Source organism: Girardinichthys multiradiatus, chromosome 9 (assembly GCF_021462225.1).
Source record: "Girardinichthys multiradiatus isolate DD_20200921_A chromosome 9, DD_fGirMul_XY1, whole genome shotgun sequence".
Classification (NCBI taxonomy): Eukaryota; Metazoa; Chordata; class Actinopteri; order Cyprinodontiformes; family Goodeidae; genus Girardinichthys; species Girardinichthys multiradiatus.
Window position 1 is genome coordinate 24043880 of NC_061802.1, and position 25254 is coordinate 24069133.

The 25254-nt window shown below is 39.5% G+C and overlaps 1 protein-coding gene across 2 annotated transcripts; it reads right to left on the reverse strand.

Moving 5' to 3' along the window:
- Nucleotides 1-524: 524 nt before the first annotated feature.
- Nucleotides 525-24958, reverse strand: LOC124873289 (chloride channel CLIC-like protein 1). 2 transcript variants are annotated; one of them, XM_047373833.1, is made up of 10 exons: nt 24604-24957; nt 24385-24492; nt 23496-23606; nt 23092-23313; nt 22648-22788; nt 6582-6681; nt 6331-6428; nt 4117-4263; nt 3429-4025; nt 525-1300 (listed from the first exon to the last, which is right to left on the reverse strand). In XM_047373833.1, exons 1-10 carry the CDS (start codon nt 24742-24744, stop codon nt 1196-1198), a joined length of 1770 nt encoding a protein of 589 aa, XP_047229789.1. In that variant the 5' UTR covers nt 24745-24957; the 3' UTR covers nt 525-1195. The 2 variants fall into 2 exon arrangements, with proteins under 2 accessions (XP_047229789.1, XP_047229790.1); XM_047373834.1 differs by lacking the exon at nt 525-1300 and adding an exon at nt 3007-3326 and having other exon boundaries at nt 24604-24958.
- Nucleotides 24959-25254: the final 296 nt, after the last annotated feature.

Genomic DNA, 25254 nt, shown 5'->3' on the forward strand with positions numbered 1-25254 from the left:
GTAAGACGGAGCGCTACAGGAGATCCTTCCTGCCCACAGCCATCAGCATCTACAACGGCTCTTTGAAGAAACCTTCATAATATGAGCTATAACATTTAATTTCCCTTTGGGATTAATAAAGTATTTTTGAATTGAATTGAATGAAGGGGCCGACTCAGATTTGGAAGGGGGTAAAGGTACGTTATGTCTAGTTATGAGGGGAAGTGTTCTCCACTACCTCATTTTTCCCCACCATACTTTAAACTTAAACAATTTTAGTTCTGAGATAATAAAATCTCTTGCCTTTAATTTAGAAATCAATGTTTTATCACTTGTTGCTCCTGAGACAATTACTCAGATGTGCACTTAGGAATACCCAACAGCTCCTAATTGGGGACCTGGGCTCACTAACTGGTAACTAGTCTTTCTAGTACAGGTGAAAAGTTTTCAATAGAGGTTTAAGCACAAAAATTGTTCATCATTTACCCTTTTCTTTAAGTTCAACAGTATGTGTAGAAAATTAACCAGCAAAAGTTACACATTGCTATATTTATAAACTTTTCTATTGATCAACTTTGAAAAGTGGAAAATGCATAACATCTATTTGTTTTAATACAGTTAAAACCTCAGATTTAATGTAATGTTCCATATTGGTATAAACAATTTTATATGTTTAATTATAAATACAGACTGAGAAAAATCATTTAACATTTGTTAAAAATTTGTTTCCAGGCTGTTATTCAGCCTATTAGAATATCAGCATTTTTATAAACAGTATATATCCATCCAAAATATGAATTTTATGCATACAAAGAGTTCATCCATTAAAAAAAATAAAAAATCACACATTAGGAAGTTTTATTCAAATATCAAAACTGAAATCACTCCTAATTGCAACTGTAATGTCATTATTCTTGTCCACATGTGAAACTGGGACCAATGGCAGAGCTTTGAAATTCCCTTAACTCTAAAAGTGATGAAGGAAAGCTGATCTGTGTAATGTAATGCTTTGTTCTTTCCCCCCAAAAGACTAAATAAAATCATCTTGGGAAAATGAGCACAAAGTGGAAAATGAACTGTACTGTTTGGTGAGAGTCTACAGTCCTAAACATTTCCTTCAGATACCATCTGTAAGCCAGTTCTTCTGATATCACTCTACAACCAAGTAGCACCCATCACTGATGGGTGTTAAACTTGCTGCTTTCATCAAAAGCATCTATTCCACTGCTGCTGAACCCGTCTCCTGAACAGGAACTCCAACAGTCTCTATGCATCTCAGTGATATCGAGGCCGTTGGTTCTTCCACCGAGGCTTCTGGATCCTGCAAGGAAAAGATTTACGTTTAACTTCTACACCCCCAAAAAAATTAAGAATTGTGCTCTATCAGGTAATAAATGGCATGACTTATAGCAGCAAATCATTTAGTAATTCAAAAAACTATGTGGGATGTTTAAATATTATTGTAATATAATAGGGGACTATATACTACAAGGTAAATGAGAAAATTCATATGAATAGGTTATTTTGAGTTTGAAACTGACGATGGATTAGTTGATGAATTTGTGTCAAGAACAAACTGGAAGAATTTCCAAACCAGACCTGCAAAAATGAAATGATGTAAAGGGCTTGCATGTGTTTACGCCTTAACAAAGACACTTCTCTGCTTGGACTGGACACTGCCACTTGTCTTTCCTGGAAAAACATCTCTAACTCCATCCTGCTCAATGTTGGGATCCCTCCAGGATGTGTGCGCAGCCCATGCTGTTAAAGCTGTTACCACATGGTCATTAAATTTAACAGTGAAACTACAGTAGTAGAACAGTTTAATGAGAATGATGTATTAATGCAAAGGTAGGACATCAAACGGCTAGAGGACATGATAATAAAGGACTTCTAGAGGTCATGATCTGAGCACACCCCTCACCATCAGCATACGTTTAGTAGGGAGAGTGAATAACACTAAACTTCTCTAGGTTTAGATCTCTGATGATCTCATCAGGCTGAACACCACAGTAATAGTGGAGCAGTGCAACACTGAAACAAACATCGCTCTCAACCAGCATCCTCACTCCAGATGTGATACTTCAGATGCAACATGGCAGACAAGAGGGACCTGCAGAGGATAGTGAGGGAGCTGAAAGTGTCATTTGAGTGTCCCATTTTCTGTGCGGATCTTTTTCAGAACCGTTGGGGGAACAGGGCCATCTTCGACTGAGTTTATGTTTTTATGCAAATCTATTGACATCTTGTTTTGTTGTATTCTTTTAGGTAAAGAAAAAAAGTTAATTTGCCTTGATTGATTTAATATTTGCTGTGGTGCTCAACAATGGCATGATGGCCCCGATAAATGATAAAAAATATATAAAACTTGCTCTGCAGCAAAACATTGTTTACTGAAAGGCTCTAGATCAGTACGATATACGTGTTGAAGCAACAGTGAAGCATGGTGGTGCCCTCTTGCAAGTTCTGTATGAATGTCTGCTTTGTTAGCCATTAAATAAAATAAACGTTTCCAATAGCGTTGCACATCTTTTTATGTTATTAAAGATTTGTGGCGCTAGCAACCTTTATTTTTGTTATTTTTTTAATGTAGACAGACAGGAAGTGAGGTAGAAAGAGGGAGAAGACACGCAACACTGATCTTAAAAAGACAGTGACAGTCCTTCCAAATAGCCAAATATTATGGGCAAGAAGAACACCAACCAAATTCTGCATCCAAGCAAATCTTTGCTGTTGCAATATTCCACACCATTGTACTTGTAATTTGATGTATTGTGCAACTCTAGTATCCACGTGTGATTAAGGGTCAGTCAAATGGAGCTTAATTGATCCTACATTTATTTAACAGCAGAACCAAACCAAATATTTGACTAATAAGAAGCATCAAACATTAAGTAAATTCAGCTTAAGGAAAAACTTTTAAGTGATTATACGACTCACACAGTCAAAATCAACATCATCAGGTGGGCATGGGATAACATGAAACAGAGCGATTAGAGCAAGCCTACATCTACATATGATGTTGGGTTGTTCAGAATGTTTGGATCAACCTACCTGCTGGGTTCTTTCAAAAACAAGTGTACAAAAATGGTCAAGCCAAAATTTTTTTGATTTCTATTTATTTTTTGCTTATTTAATTTTCATTATTGCTTAGCTAAAATAAAAAAATAAATAGAAAAACAAAACTGACATGCATTTTTAAAACGAAATCTAAAGATTACTGGGGTAACACAATCAGAAACACGTGTCACAAAATCAGAAAGCAAAAACAAATGTTATAAAGACAAAACAAAACAAAACAGATGTTGCAGGTTATTATTCACCATCCTGTTTGTCCATGCATGGCACTGCAGCAGTGAAACATGAAATTCACATGTAAAAGGACACATAAAAAGCTATGATTAGCCTTCTAATATGATCTAGTCTGATGCATATTAAAAAGAACTCACCTGAACGTCAGCCTCTGAACGCTGCATCTCTTTTGGCTGAGGTGGGGCTGCTGTGCCGTCTCTACTGGGTTCATCCTGAGAACCTTCCTCCTTTGTTTGTATCTCTTTCTTCTTTGCTTGTGATAAATTTGATTTAGTTTTTTGGATTTTCGGTTGATCAGCAGCAGCATTTTCACCTTCTACCTTCTCTAGGGTCTCCTGCTGGTCTACGGGAGCGTTCTCCACTACCTCGGGGCTTTCCTCATGCTGCTCACCATCTAATTCATCCTCGTTGACCAGAGGGTCTGCAGCTCTCAGTGTCTCTACACCAACAGGTGCGGAGTCCTCCCTGACCCGATTGGGTCGTCTCCGATGAATGTTGTTTCCGTCTAACCTGGCATTCTCACCTTGGTGCCATGGGACGTGCTGTTGACCACTTGCAAGCATAGGTGCGTGAGCAGGCGCGTCCCCTCCAGCAAAGTAATCGCGGGCCTCAATCCTCGGATGAAAATGCTGGAGGTGCTCCAGCTCTGGGGCAGGTGGATCCCTTCGAGGGCGGCGAAATGGTGCCATGATGCCATGCTGAAAGGCTGCGTGCACACCTCCATACATGACCACCTGTGTAAGAGTCAAACACGTACCAGTGAAGAGATCCATCGCCTTTATTTTTTTCTATATCTTAAAATGAAGTATGATGAGGTTTCTTTACCAAAATGGAAAGCACAATAGTGATGAGGACTGGGATCTGCAGCGTAACTGGGAGATCTTTGAGGAGTTCTCGGAGAAACTCACTTATTCCCTGCCCAAAGTGCTTCAGTGGCTCTGTGATGAAGGTTGTGATGGTAACTGAAATTGCCTAAAAATCCAAGTATTTAAGGATTAAACTTTATATTGAAGTGCAGATACTGTGTTACATATTTACTCTAAGCAACAGCCAACGGTTGGAAACTTGCTTTTGTAATTAACAGCACTCTCAATCGTAAATAAAATTTTTCATTTGTCTTTGTTTGGTTGCAAAAATTGAAGGCTCTGAATCTGTTTCAAAGTAAAAATCCACTACAGCACTAAAATCCACTGACACAATCTGAATACAGTAAAAAGGTTTATTATCATGCAATACTTGCTTATATATCAACAGATGCTAACTTCACATTCACAGCCAAAGGTAAACCTTTGCAAACCTAATCAGCTTTTAAACCCCACATGGCGTAAGCATTCTTTATCAAGAATGACATCTACCCGAGTTGTTTCTTTGCAAAAATGAAAAACTGTGCAAGAAAAACTAAAGTAATTGTTCGTATTTTTTCAGGTGGGCTTTCGTGGTGAAGTTATGAGTAGCTCTTGTCGTTTTTCTGCCCAGCAATCACAGCGATCCAAGTTTGGAGAATCAGTGATAAGTTCTCCATGTCGATATCAGGGTTTCCATGGGGTTTTCATCTCAAAATTCCATATTTTTCCCAAACTTTAATTTTCAGAGTTTGGAACCTTTTTAGCCAAATTACATACGTATAAACATAAAATACTACTATGAATTCATAGCAGATGTTTCTATAGTGATCAGGCTTTAACTATGCAACCTACAAAATAACACTGAGAAAGAAGACATGTGGTTGGATGGACAGAAAGATACAACCTTTATGCAGTGGGATAAAAAACAAAGTCTGGAAACACAACATATTACCACACTGACGTTCTGTTTCCATTCTTATCAAGACCTGTAAAATACTCAAGTAAAATCCTATACTTTTATTGAGACTGTTTACTTGGTTAATACAACAAGTAGCACTGTGTCTACTTAAACTATCAAACATAGCCTGAGAAAACATACAAAGCAGTTTTGAAATTATAATTTTATTTATTATTGGGAAAAAAACTATCCAAACCAAAATGGCCCCAGAAAATGTTGGTAAATCTCAAATAAATGAGATTAGTGATTAATTTCAGTTTTGTTCAACTTTACTTGACATATCCAGGCCTGATACTGCCTGATCTGTAGAATCCAGAAATCACCTATACAGAACCTGTATGACAACATGAAGTAGGCTAAAAGATTATGCTCCTTCAAAAGAAAAATAAGATAAAATCAGAAAATGAGTCATTGACATTTATGAGTCTAAAAAATGGTTTCAAAGACATTTCTAAGGGCCTGGGACTTCAGCACTGAACAGACAAAACATGGAACGGTGGTGAACCTTCCCAGGAGTGGCCGGCCTACCAAGATGGTTTGGACATCTTCTTTTCCCTTACTTAGTGAAATCGTTATTTAGGAAACACATTTTGTTCTAAAGTTGCACAATATAATTGCAATTAAAACAGCTTGGACTAGGTACCATACATTCAGAGACTCTATGCTAGTTATTTAACTGGTGATGCTTGTTTTTTACTACAAGCTGGTGGTTTCTTTGTCATGTAACCGGAGCCAATTTTCAAACAAATAAAAATAACATGTTAAGGTGGAAATATTGACTCTTGTTTAGTAGGTGAATAGACTGCTGACGGTCAGGGGTCTATGCCTGCAATGCACTCAAAGCAGAAAGACATTAACACCATTTAGCTAAGTATAGATTTACTGCAAGCCATATCGTCATGGCAACATTCACTCATGTTTTCTAATACCATGCAGTCCTATTTCTGTGGGCAAGATTTCTTTCTCTGATATTAAACTTTCTGGATTATCTAAAACATTGAAGTATGAAAAAAAGGTAAAGCAAGCAATCTGTAAGGGGGGAAATACTATCTCACAGCACTGCACATGATCTTAAGGACCCACTGCTGAGGTCCTACATTTAGTTTCATGATGATGCTAATGTGAATAACCTGGCAGCATAAAGGATTGTGTATATAATATTAGTCAGATGCTTCAAGCATTGAGACAGGTCAGTGTACAGCCTAAACAGGCAATAAGACACTCATAATGACCTACCTTGGTTGGAGGCACCAGGAGGAGAGGGTTAACCATGAGGACTTCATAGTATTTTTTGCAGGGGTCATCTTGAAGAGTCCAGGTTGTTCTGAACCACTCTGCAGAATAACAGTTGAATGATTCACACTACAGTTAAAAATGTGCTCCTTTTACATAATTAGGCAAATGAGCAGTTAAACCATAATAGCGCATAACTAAGGTAATCTGACTTTCAGGACTTTAAAAATGTGTGATTATGCTAGACGGCTTACCTTTTAGATTATCCCTCCAGTCAATTTGCTCCACTCCGGTGCATTTTTTGTTGAAGTTTTCCATCTTCACGATATCGTTCTGATGCTTAGCGAAGGCAATCTAAATAAGTCATAAAAACACATGATTTCTAAGCTCTGAATGACAGCTAAGCAAAACAGAAAGACACTTGAAAGAGCGCATCAGAGAATTTAAGTGCACCCTTTCATCAAACATTTTGACAGGTGGGCGGGACTTCCGGTGAGGGCGGGACTTCCGGTGGGGGCCATGTGGGCGCCATGTGGGCAGGAGGTCACGTGGTCAAGCAGGGGGGTGTGTCCAAGGGGCGTAACAGTGGATGTTGATTGGTTGTCGTCATTAGGGGCGATACCTTAAATGAGTCAATTAAAACACAAGGGTGTGTTTAAGGGTGTTACGGGGAAGGCCTTAAATGAGCCAATTAAAACACACAGGGGTGTGTTTAAGGGTGTTATTAATAATCTGTATGTTTTTTCAGGCGTTAATACATCTAAAAAAAAAAAAAAAAAAGACATGCATCCTTTTATATTTTAAAGGTATAATCAACTTAATGTTGACCTATCACATGAAATCCTAATAAAGGAACTGTGTAACCTGACAGAATTGTGAGTTAATTTTGCTTTACAGCAGGACCTATTTGTTGAATATATGAGCCAGTCTAAATCCGTTCAAAATAGAAAAGACCTAAAAAAGTAAATAAAAAAAATTGTGCTTCACTACATCGATGGAACGAGAAAAACCTTCAGCTTCTGCGTCAACATACTGGAAAAGCAGCTGAAATAGGTAAGACGAATATCAGATTAACAGAAAAAAAAAAACATCAGTATACTGTTTCCAAGTTACAAATTGACTAGCAATGATGTGTTTGTTTTTGAATCACGAGAGACTCCATTTTAGGAAAAAGGAATGATAATTTTAGTTACCTGTAGCTTTTCTAAAACATTTTACTTTTTCATCTTAGAGTTACAGGGTTACAGTTATTCTATATCCAACTGTTAGGGGCGATGTCAGGAAGGGGCAGTTACGTCTGTTTCTTAGATAACATATCACCTTTGAACTCAAGAAGGGTTTTGGTCTTAAAAACATAGTCTTTGCAGTTGAGATAACACTGTCATGTTCTGGTATAAATACTGTGTGTAAATGTTGGGGCTCTGTTTCATTGGTTAACCTCAGTGTCAGGGTCTTCAAATGCTGAATGTCTTTGAACCATAACACTTGTTACATTGAAAAATACCAGTACTGACAAGAAAAAATGTCGGTAAATATTTCAGGAAACCCGGAAATTGTGGCTTCTACTTCTGATAATTCACAAAAGCACAATGACATCTTTAAACGTAAGTAAGTAAGTAAGTATTCATTTTTAAGAAATCATTAAATGCATGTGAATGTTCTCAAATTTTGTTTATATATATTGTTTATATATATATATATATTTGTTTCTTTGTCATAGAACCCACCGCTGATGACCTTGATGATTTCATCTTGACACAATCAGATTATGGTAAGTAAATGTTAAATGCAATAAAATATATATATATATATATATATATATATATATATTATAGTTAACCCTTGACAATGTTTCAATTTATAGATTTGATGAGAGAGGTAAACCCGAATGATCAAGTTGGAGGGTTCAGCGGCTGGAATCGACAGTCAAAATTAAGAAGGCGAATTATCTCCAAACAAGAAAAAACCGCAACAACTGAACTTTCTTTTAACACAGAAATTAAAACTGATTCTTTGAATACCCCCCCGTCAATTATCATCATTTCCCCTGAAGACACACCGGACAAGTTACCGGCACCACCAGAAAGTAAGTCCTAAGAACTAACTATTTTTCTTTGAGAGTGAATGTATTTTAAACCTCAGATAAAAACTGTTTACAGATTCGACTGAGAGATCTGTGGCAGACACAGCTGTCGAGCAGGAGCAAGGTAAGGAAATAAAAATTAAATAAAAACAATATATATATATATATATATATATATATATATATGTATTTTAAGCATAGTTCAATAAAATGTCATATAAACCTGTTTACAGATACATCCAAAGATGCCACATTGAATCCGCCCACCAGAAGGTCACTTTTCAAAGATCAAGACAGCTTTCAGCAGAACGGCACAGTTTCAGTCCAACAAGAAGTGAAATCTGGAGGTTTTACCGCAAAGAATCGGAGTAAGATAAAAAAATAAAAAAAACTTGTATATTTTAAAAACTATTTTTTGTTTTATTTATGAACGCTGTGCTGCGCAGCGTAAGATAACTTTTATTGTCTTCTGTTTTTACAGAATATTTAACCCCGGCCAAAAGACAGCTACAAAGCAGAGCAACACTAGTGAGTGGATTAATGAACGGTACGTTTTAATTCATACATACATACTGAATTAATTTGAATTCCTTTATTTTTTTTTCCAGCTTTAATGTGATTATTTCAATATATATATATATATTTATTATCTATTTATTTATTTTTGTTCATTCTCCTTACAGAGGTAACGTTGATGGTAGGACAGATTGGTCACAGAAACGGACAGCGCAGGAAGACAGTCTCTACAGCCTCACGGGATCTTCGTAATAAGGCCTCATCGTTAACGCTTCTGGCTGCATGTCAGATTCTGTTAAAGAAGCATTTTGGTGACATCAAGGTGATTTTAAACTGAACTGATCACTGTGTTTTTGTTTTTTGTTTTTTTTGTTTTTTCTGTAGGTTAGTTTTATTTTTATTTTGTTTCTTATGTTCATAGAAATGGATAACCGAATCAGACTTGCCCTGGATGAAATAAGAAATTTAGTTAATGAACTTAACGAAATTCCCGTTAATGCAGAAGTAAATAGCGCACCGTCTCCACACAGCATTGAGCAAAATTATCATAATCCTTCTACGTCACACTCCGCAGATCGGCACGGGGGTCATTTCAATACGGACGTAGCAGTTAGTTCTGATCAAATAATCAGACTTGCCCTGGATGAAATAAGAAATTTAGTTAATGAACTTAACAAAATCCCCGTTAATGCAGAAGTAGCAGATAACATCGTTTTAAATGCATCTCCTGCTAACAGTGAAAATGTAATAAATGAACATCAGCACGGTGACGTTTTAAACGTAATCAATCAGGCTCTTTCCGATTTAAATAGCGCACCGTCTCCACACAGCAGCATTGAGGAAAATGATCAGAATCTTTCTACGTCACACGCCGCAGATCGGCACGATGACGTTTTAAACGTAATCAATCAGGCTCTTTCCGATTTAAATAGCGCACCGTCTCCACACAGCAGCATTGAGGAAAATGATTCACCTGACACTCATCAGAATCCTTCTACGACACACGCCGCAGATCAGCACGGGGGTCATTTCAATACGAACGTAGCAGTTAGTTCTGATCAAATAGAGCGAGATCCTCCAGCTGTGGTTGAACGTGAACATTTTAATAACCATGAAATAAGAAGACCTTTTACCATACCGCCGCCCTGTCCAAGTAACGTTCCAGATTTAGCAGCATTCTATACAGACATCATGCGTATTATAATTGAATTAGCCGACGCTGCGAGATCGTTAACCAGACGTAACGACGTTGTGCAGCTGGAATTAGTGGGTGAAAATCTCAATCGTCACATCACATTTACTGTTACAGATGATGGAAATATGATCCTGCCTGCTTTCGAAAACTTCCTCGACGATTTAGTACAATCGAATGCAAATATACCTGTAGATAATAACGTGGAATTTGTTCTTCAGGTTGTTAATGACCCAGCAGGAGGTTCTAAGCGTAAAGCTGCAGGAACGTTAGACTGTGAACTGTTTAATAAGAAAATGCGTCATTTGTATATTATAAACAATACCGGTAATCAGTTATGTTTTGCAATCAGCCTCGCACACGTCTCTGATCCTGAGCTCACGGATCACCGTGCTGTAGAACTGGGGAGGAGATGGCACCATCAGGCAGGCCTTGACGAGCAAACAGCAGTTACTTTTAGTGATATTGGTAAATTTGAAACCATTCTGAAGAGAAAAATTGTAGTGTTTCACAGAACCACGGGCTCTACTGCTCTGTGTAAATTTGAGACCAGTTTCCCTGATCGTTCAAACCCTCTGTTTTTGCTGTTATTTCAAGGTCATTACTATGGGATAAAAAATCTCAAAGGTTTTATGGGGTGCAGATATATTTGTAATTACTGTTACGCCGGCTATCAGAATGCCAATACACACCATTGTGAAGGTTATTGTCCAGTGTGTCGAACATATACATGTATGCAAGAGATTAGCAATCCTGTAAGCTGTGCGGGCTGTCAAAGAATCTGTCGTAATTCTTCATGTTTCAGCAGACACAGGGAACCGCGCATCAGAAATAGTGCTGAAAGGCCTATGTGTGACTGTGAGTTGGTAAAACTGTGTAAAGTATGCAAACGGATATACGTTATTCCAATCAGTAAACCGAATAAACCACACGTGTGTAATGTAAAATGCAGTATTTGCGGTGAAAATGTACCCCCCAGCCTAGACATTACATGCGATGACCATAAGTGTTACATTCTGCCTTGCAGTGCAATTAATCAGCTTGATGATAAACTGATTTTTTATGATTTCGAATGCCTCGTCAATGAGAGCGGCATGCATACCCCCTTTCTGGTCTGTGCTAAAACGTTGAAAGGTGATGAATGGTACGCTTATGGACTGAATTGCACCCAAAGATTTCTCCTGCATTTCAGGAGGCCAATGTACAAAGGTTACACCTTAATAGCGCACAATGCGCGGGGGTACGATGGTTACCTGATTCTCACAGCAATGCTGCAGTTAGGGATTAAACCTCATATCGTCATGGTAGGGAGTAAACTTCTCTGTTTAACCGACCCTGATTACAGGTTAAAATACATTGATAGCCTGTCCTTCATGTGCATGAAGCTTAGTGCGATGCCGAAAGCGTTAGGCTTTACCGATCAAAGCAAGGGTTTTTTTCCCCACCTATTTTCCTCTGAACAACATCTCCAGTATGTAGGGGCTTTTCCTCCTCCATCCTGCTACGCTGTAGAACGCATGAGTCTTCAAGAACAACAGGTGTTTAGCAGCTGGTACAGAGAAGCGAGCAAAGAGGTCTTTGACTTTAAGAAAGAAGCTATTCGTTATTGTAAAAATGACGTTGAAATTCTTTTTCAAGGATGCTTAAAATTCAGAGACGAGTTCTTTAAGGAGACAAGTGTGGATCCGTTTAAAAGTATCACAATAGCATCAGCCTGCATGAAGGTTTTTGTAACCAATTTCCTTCCTCCTCAAACCTTAGCCATTCCATCACCTCTGGACTACAGACGTAGCAGTAAAACGTTCTCCAGCGCGTCCATTCAATGGCTCGGCTGGATTGCAGACAGCAGAGCCATATTTATCGAGCATGCATTAAATAGGGGTGAAAAGAAAATCGGGCCATATTCAGTGGATGGGTATGCAGAGATTAACGGTGTCAAAGTTGCGTTTGAATTTTATGGCTGTTTTTTCCACGGCTGTAAAAAGTGTTAGATGCCTCATGACAAGTGTCCGTTGAGAGGGGTCGCATTTGAACAGTTTTACGCAGCCACTGTTGAGAGAAGCAAGGTGTTACAAACTGTGTACGGCCTTCGTCTCGAAGTCATATGGGAGCATGAGTGGATTGAAATGAAAAAATCAGACCCAGGGGTGATCAGCTTTCTTGAGAAAGTTAATGCACCCGAACCGCTATCCCCCCGGGATGCGCTGTATGGTGGACGCACCTGTCCTATGAAGTTGAGGTACACAGCGGAACCGGATGAAACTGTACACTATGTGGATTACACATCTCTGTACCCTTATGTAAACGCCAACTGCGTTTTTCCCCTCGGACACCCCACCATCATTTACAAAGATTTTGATGACCCCAGCAGCTACTTCGGTATAATCAAAGCTGTGGTCTACCCACCACGTAACCTGTTGTTCCCTGTTTTACCTTACAGAACATCCCAAGGTAAACTTGTGTTCACTCTCTGCCGCACATGCGCTGAATTAAATTACCAGTCAGGTCCTTGCACGCATAATGATCAAGAAAGAGCTTTGATGGGAGTTTGGACGAGTGTAGAATTCTGTAAAGCGTTGGAGTGTAGTTATCGTCTTGCTAAAATCACAGAGGTGTGGCATTTTGAAAAGAGAAGTGATACAATCTTTAAAGGTTACATTCATTGCTTTTTAAAGGGTAAGCAGGAGGCTTCAGGCTATCCATCTGATGCAGTGGATCAGGAGAGTAAGTCAAAGTATATAAGCGACTACAAACTGCATCAGGGCATCCAATTAGACCCTGAGAAAATCGAGATGAATCCTGCCAAAAGGCAGGTTGCAAAATTGTGTTTAAACAGTTTTTGGGGGAAATTTGCGCAAAGAAGTGATCTGTCTCAGACCACAGTCATCACTAACCCTGAAGACTTTTTCAGCTTCATGTTCTCGAGTAAATACAGGGTTAACTATTTTCATTTTTTCAACCCTGAAATGTGTGTAGTGCAGTGGAATTTCAGTAAACGTGTCATATATCCACCAAGTAAGACAAATAATGTGTTTATAGCAGCATTCACCACCGCTTATGCACGTTTAAAACTTCTCAGCAGCATGGAGAAGTTACAGGACAGATTGATTTATGTGACAAAAAGTGGTGAAACTCCTCTGGAATTGGGGAATTATCTGGGTGATCTTACTGACGAGTTAGATGGTGACAGCATTTCGGAGTTTGCATTGACAGGACCCAAGAGTTATGCATACCAAACTAAAAACCGTAAAAAAGTAGTGATACGTGCTAAAGGCATCACTCAGACGCATGAATGCAGCGAGAGGGTCAATTTTGACAGCATCAAAGGGCTGGTCGAGGGCTACTTACAGGGGTCAAGTGAGGGTGTCATTGAAATCCCTCAGCACACGATCAGGAGGGATAAAAAGAGATTCCGTTTGACAAACGCGACATTTCTTAAAAAGTTTCGACTGGTGTATGATAAGAGACGTCTTTTTTCTGATGGGACAACTCTGCCTTTCGGTTATTAGAGTTGAAGAAGAAATCAAATAAAAAGTCACATGGATTTACAGGAGATTGATTTTGATCCTAGATTTAGAGCACCTTTCTCATGTATGATAGTTGGACCCAGCGGCTGCGGGAAAACTTTCTTTGTAAAAAGTATTTTACAAAACTGTAATCATGTCATGGATATTGTTCCAGAAAATATTGTATGGATTTACACATCTTTTCAACCCATGTATGCTGAATTGCAGAAGATGAATAAAAATATTACCTTTGTGGAAGGATTGCCTCATTCTTTTGAAGATGAAAACCTGTTTCCTCCTGATCAGAATCATCTGATTATTCTAGACGATGTTATTGCTCAAGCCTCAGATGATGAAAACGTGATGAAGGTCTTTACCCAGTTTCGTCACCATCGTAATATGAGTGTTATGATGTTGACTCAGAATGTTTTTCATCAGGGAAAGTTCAGTCGCACTATTAGTTTGAACTGTAATTATATGGTGTTGTTTAAGAACCCGAGAGATAAACTCCAGCTGAATATACTGGCCCGCCAAATGTTTCCATCTCAAAAGGGTCTCTTCTTGGAGAGTTTTGAAGACGCAACGAGAGAAGCTCATGGATATTTAATCATCGATTTTACGCCTACCTGCCCAGAACAATTCAGACTGAGAACGGGGATACTTCCTCAGCAGTGGCCTGCTGTGTACGTACCCAGAACAAAGTAAGTCATCATGTCAGCGCGTATAAAAAGGAATTTACCATTATTCAGAGCTTTGTACCAGGCCTGTCCACAGAAACGTAAAGATATTCTCGCACACTGCTCTCCCGACTTTATTCAGGCTCTGTGCGAGATTGCACTGAATATCCTAAAAGGTAACATTAAACTATCACCCTCTCAACACCGACAACTGAAGAAACAAAGAAATATCATCAGATTGTTGGGTGATAAAAGAACCGGGATAAAAACTAAACAGTTGGCTCTCAAAAAGCAACGAGGTGGTTTTATTCTGCCCATCTTAACGGCTCTTGCACCCTTGATCGGTGATCTAGTGGGTGGAATCATCAGGAGATAATGTCTCTCAGAACATCGCAGAAGATGTTTCTCATTTCACCTCATCAATTCAAGCGTCTGACCCAGTCAGACACGTCCATCAGACAGACGGCGGAGGAGAATTTGGATGCTGAAATGAGAGCGATATTAAACGAGCCGGGTTTGACTTCTTATGAAAAAATCAAGAGATACGATGCTCTTCTCCAGAGGTATCTGACTTTACTTAAGCAAGGTGTCAAAGAAGAAAAACAGCGGGTCAGTTTAATGCTGCAGCGTGACACAGAGGTTCCTGAACATGAGCGGTCCCAAGAAAAACAAGGCCCAGGGCAGGACGAGGCCCCTAAGGAACAGGTTCTTACGGAAGTACTGAAAAGCCTTCCTAAACACAATCGTAAAAATGCCGAGTACATTTTGAAGAAATTATCCGAAAGAAGTGAGAGTTGGACTTCGCGAGGTGAATTTGTATTTAACGGAAATGTTATAAAGGGGTCCCACATGATTGATTTGTTGAAAAATCTCATGCTTCCATTTAAAAAATCTGGAGCATCACAAACCCGAGGATGGTCTGATTTTCTACACACCTTGTCAGAAATAAACATCCCTATATCTTCAGTCATTAACCCTTATGCTCGTGAAGAATATAGACGTTTCAAAACAGAGGGTACATCGATTGAAAATGGGGGTACACCCCCCAGCGTTAAGCAGAGAAGAAAAAGAAGAAGAAGGCAGATAACTCATTCTCCCTAATGGTCGAGATCTGAGCTGGAAGATCCAAAAAATGCTGATGGGAGATCAAAAAGGTCTCTTCGTAAGACGACACTACCACCCCGATGGATTACATTTTCACCATAAACCGTTATAAGAAAAATGAAACATGTAGTCTATTTCTTTTATTCAATAAAATATTTATTGATTATATTTTTCAAGTCTAACTTCGTTCTCTACTTCACACACTAACATATGATATCATTACACAAATATTAAATCATAAGAAGAAAAAAAAAAACAAACAATGAAAAAAAAAAATAAGACATTTTAAATTCCATAACAATCCAGAAACATCTCCAAAGAGCATGTTCCGTGAGTATAAAATGTACAACTTTGATTAATGACACATTTCTGATATTTTTTCACAAAGTTAGATACCATTAAATCATTCTTAATCACATCTCCGGTGTATTTCGACAACACTTGCTGCATTGATAATCCGCACGCTCTATGACATAGATAAAAAATGCAATGGTGACCGCACACAGTGGACAGAGTGTTTTGAAGCTGATTATTATGATACAATATTTTTGAGGATCTGTCTTCTAAAAATGTTACGATGCTTGACGGGTAGAACTCGAAATCCGGAGAGAATCCATAAGAGTCAAAAAAGCTGGATTGACCATTCTCATCCAATGTCAGAGCTAGCCAGTGTTCCCCCGGCATGTGTGAAGGATGTGTGTTCACAATAAAGTAGCCCGGCCCTGGGAATTTGTCAGCTAGCAGCGGCAGCTGGTCGCACGGCCACACACCACAAAACAAATCTCCCAGCAGATGACGCATCAGGCTCTCAATTTCATGATTATTCATGCCTGATTAGATTAATAATAATCCACCAGCACACGCCTCTTTGAATCAATCTCTAAAATAGAGTCATAACAAGCGTAGATGATCAGCGTGGTGGTATATGGCAACGGGTTTCTGAAGCGCATTTCCAATCTTAAATTCCCACTGGAAACTGGAGATAGAGCATCTGTGTCCTCGCCCGGGTTAAGATTAAATGTGAATAGAGAGTATCCTTGATTAAATTCCTGACGTGTTATACTCAGTGGAAGATCTTTTAGATGTCGTCCTGTAGCCGTAAACAAGTTGTAATACTCTCTCACTGAATGACCTTGGTTAAAATTGGGCTGGAAGGCTTTAGCAGGAATTTGTCTGCCATCCTTACACAAAGCTAAATATTCCATATCAAAATGATTAAAGTCAAACGGATTGAGATTGCGTGTTCCTGTAAAAGCGTCATGATCCAGTAATGCAATCACCACATACTTGGGAAAGACGCCTAAGAAAAGATTCTCTTGGTTGCATACCCTTGAATTTTCAGGGATGGAATATGTTTTTACATTCACACGTGAAAGTGGATACAGAGCATTTGCTTTCATTAAAGCTGTAGTGTGACCCAGTCGTACAGCTGGAGAGACAGTAACTTTTTTGATAAAAAGAGATGCTCCTAATATCCTGAGTTTGTAAGTGGAGTCTCTTGCGGCCATGAGACAAAAGGCATCGTTGGCTCTTGTAAGTTTAATTTGAAGGTCAACAGAGTTTAAAAGAAGTCTCTCGCAGAAAAATATGTCTGCATGCAGGGGGCCTAGGAGATGTACCTCCCTGGAATTTGCCGTAAAGCCTGCTCTGCTGTTAAGACCTTGGTTAGGGCTGTTAGTTGTAACAATAGAGTTCAGAGCACCTGCAGTGTCTTTATAAAAAAGACCAGAGCTAAACTGGGTTTTTAAAGAATCCTCAGAAAAGTTTAACAATGTCTCAATCATGGCTCTATATGGATGTGTAGCGCTGGATTGTGAAATCATTCGATCTCCGAGAGTGACGTCACACTGACTGAAGATGGTGTTTAACGGGTAGTTGATGAGCCCTACAGGTGCATCATCTGGCAGGTTTGTTCCATCCTCGTTAGTAATTTTCACTCTGAGATGCAACAGCGTATCGTTGAGATCCAGATACTTTTCTCCGTCTCCCGGAATGAAAAACTCGATCGGCCCTCCATCGGTGATTGCTGATAAAGGCTGGATCTCGGTGTAAATTTTATCTTCGATCGATAGCTGCGTCATCGGGGCAGAAAATAAGTCCAACTCTGCCAGCGTGCACTCTGATGATTTGTTATGTAAAAGAGCCATTATTTAAATATATCAAAACTTGCGGATGACTTCCTTCCTCTTCGTTTGTCAGCTGCGACTGATCTCCTTTTTCGCGTTTGTCGTTGTTTTTTAACCGTCCTTAAACGATCACCAGGGGGTCTTGTTCTGGGTCTTTTGGATAAAACCATAATTCCTGAACCTTCTTGACCTTCGGTGCGTGTAGAACCACTCATTTTACTCACGGCTCTACCGATGACATCCGAAGCGATATTTGATGCAGCCGTTTTAAGATGGGGTTTTGCAATTGCAAATCCTTTTTTAACCAGAGGGGATACGAAGCGGAATAACTTTGAAAATAATGATCCAATTCCGCGTCCGTACATGACCGGGGCCCCATAAAACCCTGGCAGATTACCGCCTGATTGACTTACATAGTAATTTACAAAGCGATTTGGATCACGTCTCAGACTTAGCTGTGCCATGTTCTCTCTTGCCTGCTTGATGCAGTGTTGAATGACCAGCGTAATATGAATGATAACCAATCAATCTTAGAGGTTATATACATATCTCTGGAATAGTTTATACAAATAAAATTTATCTCAGGCTACGTTGTGATATCACCGGTCTGAAGTGTAGTCTTATGACGGTCTTTCCATAGACGAAATTTACAGGAACGTTTTGGTCCGATTTAATTTCTATATTGATATTTTCAATATGTCTTCTGGAGACTGGAAGGTAGTGGGCGGGGTTAAACGTCTGAGTAATCATATCACTGAATGTGCCTTGTACTTTGACGGTCCGCAGTAAAGGTGCAAAAGTGTCGCCTACTATTTGTGGGCTGACCACGTCGCTGTAACAGTATAGGTGATAGAAACCAGCCTTTATATCCGCCGGAAAAGGAGCCAGTTTTGGTTCAGAAACATGAATCCATTCCCCTGGTTTCACGCCCATCATATAAGCTAGAGTGCTGAAGAAGCGTATTTCATACGGACTGTTTGCTTGAAATGCAAATCTCTTTTGAACTTTGCTGAATTTAATGCGTAAACCCGATTTCAATTTTTTGAAAAACATTTCCATCTCTGTCTCGAGTTGAATAACGCTGTTATAGTAGCCACTTCTGATCCTTTGCGTATTGATCTCCACATCACCAACCTTCCTCCATTCAAAGTAGGCATCATAATCCGGTAAATTATGCCATGTATGAGGGTATGAAATCTCGGCTAATGCAACCATCCATTGGCCTTCTAAATCAATATGTTGAGCTAAATTTACACGGAAACTTGAACTGGTATTATTTTTAAACACTTCCATGCTAGCATTAGATGGAAGAGTAACGTAAAAGCCATCATCCTCTACCTGACGGTTCATGATGCTGTGTCAACTGTGAGGTTTAGTGCAAACCTTTTTTATACGTTTCGAAGTTCATCAAACTTGATCCAACTGTTGAATTTCTCAGGCCAGTTTTTCCAGCTTACAAAAACCTGTTTGACTCCCTTGACCGTACGTCGATTTAATATTTTTTCCACTTGATACATCTTGTCGTTAAATATTTTTACTTTTTGAAGTTCCTCAGCGTAAAAGGAACCCTCGATAGGTTCTCCATCCAAATCTTTGAGTTTGTATACAGGAGGAGAACGGGGTATCCGGTCATACACTGTAAACACTTCATCCGTAAAACTTTTTTGTCAAACACTCCACGGACCTTGGATATTCTGACAAGATCCCCTTGTTTAAACGTTGTCACTGAGTCCTTGCAATATCTGTTGGACTTGACATCATACAGATTCTGAAACACTTGAAAGGCATTTTCTGGGGTCACTTCCATAGGGCTCATTTTAATGCTGGAGTGGTAGGAATGGTTGTAGCTTCTAGCTAGGTTTTGCAGTACATCGACGTACCGCCGGGTATTGTTAGCTGTAAAATATCTCCACATCCTTGTTTTTAATGTGCGGTTAAATCTCTCGACCACTGAAGCTTTTGCTTCACTCGCTGTGGCAAAATGTTCAATACCGTGTTTCTCCATTAAAACCTTAAATTTCTTGTTAAAAAATTCTTTACCGGCATCAGTCTGAAGTTTTTTGGGGATCTGACTTTCTGTAAAAACTGATTCAAATGCCTTTACCACCTCAGCGGCTGTTTTCCTCTTCAAAACTCGTACATACGCCCTTTTTGAAAAGATGTCAATGACTGTTAATAAATAATTATAACCATCATTTTCCATGGCCAGAGCTTGCATGTCACAGAGATCAGCCTGGAACTGCCTCAATGGTCTGGTGACAAAAACTCTGTTTCTCGGGAACTTTATTCTTGCAGGTTTATGTAGAGTATAGGTATCTTCTCCTGATAAAAAATCTTTAACTTTTTCAACCGCAACCTTCTTTCCCGTTTCATCTTGCATAACCCTCCTCAGCCTATCTACACCCCCAAAACTTCCCGGATTTGAAGAGCTATAATATACTTTCTTCATCAGCCGTCTTCCTGCCATCTCTGCCTTATGCTCACTCAGACGATTACTTGTTAAATAATGAGAAAAAACACACAGGAGGGTAGATTTATCCTTATTTTATTTTTATTTTTTTTTTGTATTTAATATAAACAAAAAACAACCAGAAAACAAAATCAGATAAAATGCAGATTAATTCAAACACTACTAGCTTTTAAACAACACTTTTGGGAAAGGTTACTATGTTCCTACTTTAATTGTATTTAATAGTAAAAAGAAAAAAGAAGAAAAATCATATAATGCAGATTAACTAAAGTACTGGAATACTAAAAAAAAAATTATACAACAAGTCATCAAACATGTGAGATCAGTTTGTCAGTCCATAGCACTCTGAAACAGAGTTAAGTTGTTTGAGATGTTTCTCATCGACCATGCGATCATAAACGTGCGCTATTGCACTGTGGATGCCTTGTACCGATTTCAGTTCATATAAAACCGTCTTGGCAATCGTCTTCACTCTGAAGTCATCTGCTTGTATGCTTCGAAGTACCAGAAGATTCTGAATAGCAGGAATGAGTTTGGGGGTTACGAGTCGTCGTACGATGCGTTGAAAGTTGACTTGGTAATAATCCTCCCCCAGTACCTCCAGGCAATGGTGTTGACGCTGGCTTGGGTGGTTCGTTATACATCCATAGCAGGTTTCTCTGAGATAGTTCAAAGAGGTTATGTTGAATAAATGAAGTATCGCTGTTTTCACCGTATTGATGAGGGTGGTTGAGAACCAACCGTCAATTTCGTCCTCCTGGTTACTCTCATCCTCTGCTGAAGGCTGAGGGTCCTCCATCGGTCCCAGGGTTTGTGTAGGGGCTTCGGTAGAGGGTGAGTAGCCGGTGGCTACCTCCTCCTCCACGACCACCTTCATGTCTTCAGGCAGGACATTCGCGTCTACAGACTCAGCCATGAATAGCGGTGATGGTGAGCAGAGGTCTGGAGAAAGCGGTAGATATTTCATGTTGTATCCTGTAGGTGATGCAGGACTGTAGTGGTTCTCTGAGAATGAGGATGTTGAGGTGGATGGTGAGAAGAGGTCAGGGGAAGGCGGATGATATGGTCCAATGTTGAAGCTTTCATCGTGCTCAGGAGAGAAGTGGATCTCTGCTCGGTGGTTGTAGAGATCCCTGTATGGTGTCGGTCCACTCATTCTCATGATACGATTCTCAGTGTCTGTGAGCTTGCAGTTATCCCCCCCGTATATATATCATAGGAAGGGGCGTGTCCTCAGAAGAGGGTTCGTTCTAAACGTAAAACAGGAAACGTCAGCGTTTTTTTCACTGACATGACATCGATCCAACTTTGTGACTTTTGGAAAAGGTCGGAAAGACGATGTCCAATTTCACTCATCTTCTCTGCCCAAGCTTCAAACGGCAGAGCCAGCATTGTCTTGAATACGCCGCAGTCTTGATTGAAAGCCTCCAACACAAACAGATCTGAGGGACTCGTCCGGTTGTTCCTGCGTCTGCTTGCCCGAAAAGACCAGCGGCCATTTGCTGTGGTTTTTGACCCCCACACTGCGCTAAAGAGAGGTTCTCTCTCAGCTATTTCAACATCGGATGGTATATGAAACATTCTCGCCCGTTTTACAGGTCGAGGAGACAGTTCATTTTCTTCTTCTTCTTCTTCCTCCCTCTCCTGCCTTGAGACCGTTTCAGGGCTATTATTAAGGTGCGGGATTGCAAGCTTTAACACAGCCCAGTCGCTGTGGGTGAGTGTACACAGAGCCAGTGATCCATTAAATACCTCATCTTGATCCAATTGATACAGGCAAAGCTCTCCTATTTCATACATGAAAATATAACCCCAGCTGCCAACCAGGCCATATGGCTCCAAAGACCATTCTTCCTGCAGAGTGTTGAACGGGGGTCTTTGTACCCTGCAGATGTAGTATGTTGATTTCTTAGGAGCATTCAATTCACGGGATGAATACTGGTAGACGGTCACTGGGGTTTCGCACAGAACTGACATACCTCTTGGCCGAACCGAGGTCTGATTTTCAACCATGGTTGTTGAAGTTGATGTTGGATCCTCATCATCGGTAGAGTATGTCACGACGGGAATTCCGATAGGTATCTCCGTTGAGGAAGTATATGATGCAGTTGCTTGTTCATCATCATAATCTTGGCACGCATTGCGTTTCTCCTCCGCTTGACGATAAACTCTCTTAACTCTAGCCATTGTTGAACGGGTGTTCTTTTTTTTCCAACGAATGCTGCATGTAAAGTGCAGAGTTTTATCTCTGTATTTAAAGTAAACACTAAGGCACGCCCTATTGTTTTCATTGGGTTATTCAAGGTTTAACGATGCTTACAAACACACCCCCTCTATTTTTAATTGGTGCTGATGCCAAACAGTTTCCGATAATACCATATTTGTCTTGTTCTATTTATAACAAACACACCCCTGTGTTTTAATTGACTCATTTAAGGTATTGCCCCTAATGACGACAACCAATCAGCATCCACTGTTACGCCCCCCTTGGACACACCACCTGCTTGACCACGTGACCTCCTGCCCACATGGCAACCACATGGCGCCCATATGGCGCCCACCGGAAATCCCGCCCTCACCGGAAGTCCCACCCACCTGTCAAAAAGTTTGATGAAAGGGTGTACTTAAAATCTCTCGTGTCCTCACCTGGTACAAATAGAACCAGTTCCAGATAATACTAATAAAGAAGCAAACAGCGAACATCCTTCTGAACTGCACGAACCAGGAGACCGCTGACCACAGCTGGGTGCAGATGACAGTTGATATAATGAAAACAAGAATCCCAATCTGGAACACAGAGAAGGGAAATACGAGTTAACCTAAATAGGTCAGCAAACCTTAACAACTATAACAGCTATAGCTTCCAGGGAAAGTTTTAACTAATCTAAATACTATTGTTTATTGTTACGCTTGGATAAAAGCTCAGTTTGAAGTATAAAATATACTTTTTATTACTGATATGTGTTTGTTTAGAAAGGTGCAAAAATCAACTGACTGGAAATTTGACCTTTAACTTACTTACAAGCTATCTGAGGCTGGCTGACCTGTAGACTACTAAAGATACATGCAAAATAAAATCAATGATGCTACCTTTAATACCGTGTCAAGCTCCACGTGGAAGGTGTCCTCAAAACGCCACTTCCAGGCATCATAATCATGTGGTTTAAAGTCCACCAAAATCTCACTGATTGCATTGTCCAGAGCTCCTGTTCTCCATCTATCCTCGCCCTCCAGAAGTGACTGAATCTCAGTCATGGCTTGTTTGGACAGCTTGACTTTGGCATCATAGAAGACATCTGAGGAGTCACTGGGCTGAGAGATTTAAAAAATATATACGGTAGTTTGAAAATAGTTTTGTTTACTGCATTTTTACTGAATAAGCATTTTGGTAGATCAATATTAAAAAAAAACATCCTGTGATTCTAGATAGCATAATGATAAAATAATAATAAAATAATCTTATTTATAATGATCTGTATGAAATCGGGACCTACCACACCGTGTCTTTGTATTTCCTTTACCAATCTGCTGAGGAACCTCTTGAACACTGGATTGCAGGTAGGCTGTTGTGACATGAGCGTCATCGACTTCTGTTGGTCTTCAACCTAAAGCAAAGCAACAAATTTTATACACCTTCACTTAATTCGTACCACTTAAGCTAACATGCATGTTTTTAGACTCAGGGAGAGACCTGGAGTACCCAGAGAGAACATGACAACTCCATGCAAGACCCCAGGCCAGGATTTGAATCCAGGACCTTCATACTGCAAGCTCTTTCACATGTGGGAAAAGCAACCAGGAAGTAAGAAAGGTGGTGAAGATAATATATAAACCAGTGAAGAAAGAGTAATCAGTTACTTGTATTGATGATAATATTTCATCAGTACTTCATAATTTAGTTTCAAATAGTATTTAGCTTTATAGAAAACGAAAGTTTTTCCTTTCAAGTTTTGCTTGTGTTGCATTGTTAGTTTGTACAGTAGTGTCACTTAAGAGATTTTATTTTACCTTTTGGCAAATCCATTTAATGTCACTTCACCATAATAACTGTTTAAGTCTTAACTTGTAATTTATGTTTAGGGTTACTGTTTGCATAAATAAAAACCTAACATACAAAAATAGTTTATTTTCATGCCTTTATGCTTTCAGAAAAATATAAATAAAAATCTAACATGAAAAGTAATTTCATACTTTCTTCCCTAACATTTGATACTATGCTTTTAGACATTTGTTGGCGTTGTACTGCTGACTAAGCAAGCCCTCCTTTTCGATAATTACAGATGCAAAAATGTCATTTGTAGCGTCTGCTTCTGTAAGGTTTAAGGGAAATAAACATTTTGCAGTACAGTAACAGATCAATGATTAACCTTTGTGAGTACAAACCTGCCTCTGTAGATCCTTCACCTGCTCATTACAGGATGTCAGCTCTCCCTGGTTCTGGTCCTGGACGTACTCTCTTCTTTTAGTGGCCACATTGGTAAAGGTTGTTGGCTGTGAAGCAACACACCCACATGCTAAACACTCCACCAGAGCCAGAAACATCAGCGTATTTGTTTTATACATTCAACGAGTTTTGTGTAAATATTAAATTTATGTACCTACCTCGGGAGGTTTCCTCATTGTTTTGGTACTTGAATCGTAGTTGAGCATGTCATAAGGATCCAGCCACTCGTCCTCTGCCTGCTGACCCCGAGCAGACAGTGACAAGTAGCACAGCAATAATAAAAGCAGCATTTTCACCATAAACTAAGTACCACCCAAACAACAGCTCCAGCAAACCTAAAGACAAGCTAAAGCCCTATAACGACAAAGACTCTGGCGAGACACCAAATGTTCTTGCATATCCTCATTTAAAAACATTACTGCGCTACCGAAAGTAAAAGTTACCGTCACATATAAGCTTCAAGCTGCACAGCAACACATAACGCGTATGAACCTGCTCTTCTTCTTCTTCTTCTTGTAGGATTTTTATGGCGGTTGGCAAATAACTGTAGATGTGCATTACCGCCACCAACTGGTATGGCGTGTGGACTGGAACGACGAATAAAAAAAATGAAAAATAAAAACTCATGTCCTTTCAAACAAACGAGTCAACTGTTAAAACCTGTTTAAATTGGATGCAATTTAAGCACGTTGCAAGGGCTAGTGGGAAACGTAGTTGATCGTGTAAGTGACCTAAAACTGACGTCTATCTAGAAGAAAGTAGAATTAGTAGTTTTAATTCCGAAAATGAACTCGTAATGTTAAGAGAAT

Excerpts from the sequence above, each read along its gene's own strand:
- LOC124873289 (XM_047373833.1), bottom strand. The coding sequence starts at position 24,744 with ATGGTGAAAATGCTGCTTTTATTATTGCTGTGCTACTTGTCACTGTCT. Across the intron at positions 22,789-23,091 it reads AGCTTGACACGGTATTAAAG|ATTGGGATTCTTGTTTTCAT; the intron begins GTAGCATCATTG and ends TCTGTGTTCCAG. Across the intron at positions 4,264-6,330 it reads TCCTGGTGCCTCCAACCAAG|GCAATTTCAGTTACCATCAC; the intron begins GTAGGTCATTAT and ends TTGGATTTTTAG.